This window comes from Egretta garzetta, unplaced genomic scaffold (assembly GCF_000687185.1).
Source record: "Egretta garzetta isolate BGI_Z169 unplaced genomic scaffold, ASM68718v1 scaffold629, whole genome shotgun sequence".
Classification (NCBI taxonomy): domain Eukaryota; kingdom Metazoa; phylum Chordata; class Aves; order Pelecaniformes; family Ardeidae; genus Egretta; species Egretta garzetta.
The window spans coordinates 257,754-258,477 of record NW_009260785.1 but is presented as its reverse complement, the minus strand read 5'-3'; the positions used below and the strand labels follow the sequence as shown (position 1 = coordinate 258,477).

Sequence of the window (724 nt, the reverse complement as noted above, 5' to 3'; positions counted from 1 at the left end):
GCTGGCAAGTTTTCTGAAAGTCACACTGGAGAAGAGGGGACATAACTTGGCATAACAGGAGCAAGAGAGACCGATTCTGGCACCGTGTTAGTCACATCACACAAAAATGCCAAGCATGCAGGGCCATACGGAATGGCAGGGCCGAGCCGGCAGCCGCAAAGTCTCAGCCCGAATGCTGCTGTGCGGTGCCTGAGAGTTTCCTGATACCCTCAAAAGCCCCAAATAGGAATCCGGCAATTAGCGCATCTAACTCCTCCTTTACTGCAGTCTTCTCTCCTATTGGTAAAAGGTCTTCACAGGCTCATGTAGGGATCCCACCCCTTTTGTGGGTTTTCATTCTGAAGCTATCCACAACTTTACACCTGAATGAATGCCAAGCCTCTCTGAATATATAAAGGAAACCTTCAAGAGCAATTTCAGAGTTACCCAGAAGAAGCAGAAGAAAAAGATCATCCAGCTCTGTCAGACAGAGACTGAACCAACCATGCTTCTCCCTGCCATTCACTTCTATGGCTTTCTCCTAGCTTGCATCTTCACGAAAAGCTACTTGGCTTTCAAGAACGATGCCACAGAGATACTTTATTCACACGTCGTTAAACCTGCTGCGGCGAGCCCAAGCAGCAATAGCACGTTGAATCAAGCCCGGAACGGCGGCAGGCACTACACCAGCGCTGGATCCGACCGTAACAGTGAGTATCCCACCGGCGGCGCTTCCACGGCCTCC

The 724-nt window shown here is 50.4% G+C and overlaps 1 protein-coding gene across 1 annotated transcript in view; it reads left to right on the top strand.

Moving 5' to 3' along the window:
• Positions 1-370: 370 nt before the first annotated feature.
• The window catches only part of SOSTDC1 (sclerostin domain containing 1), a 2,848-nt gene continuing 2,494 nt past the window's right edge, over positions 371-724 (top strand). Inside the window, exon 1 of the mRNA XM_009646392.2 lies at positions 371-689. Within this exon, the coding sequence (XP_009644687.1) occupies positions 371-689 (319 nt within the window). The remainder of the gene's footprint in view (positions 690-724) is intronic.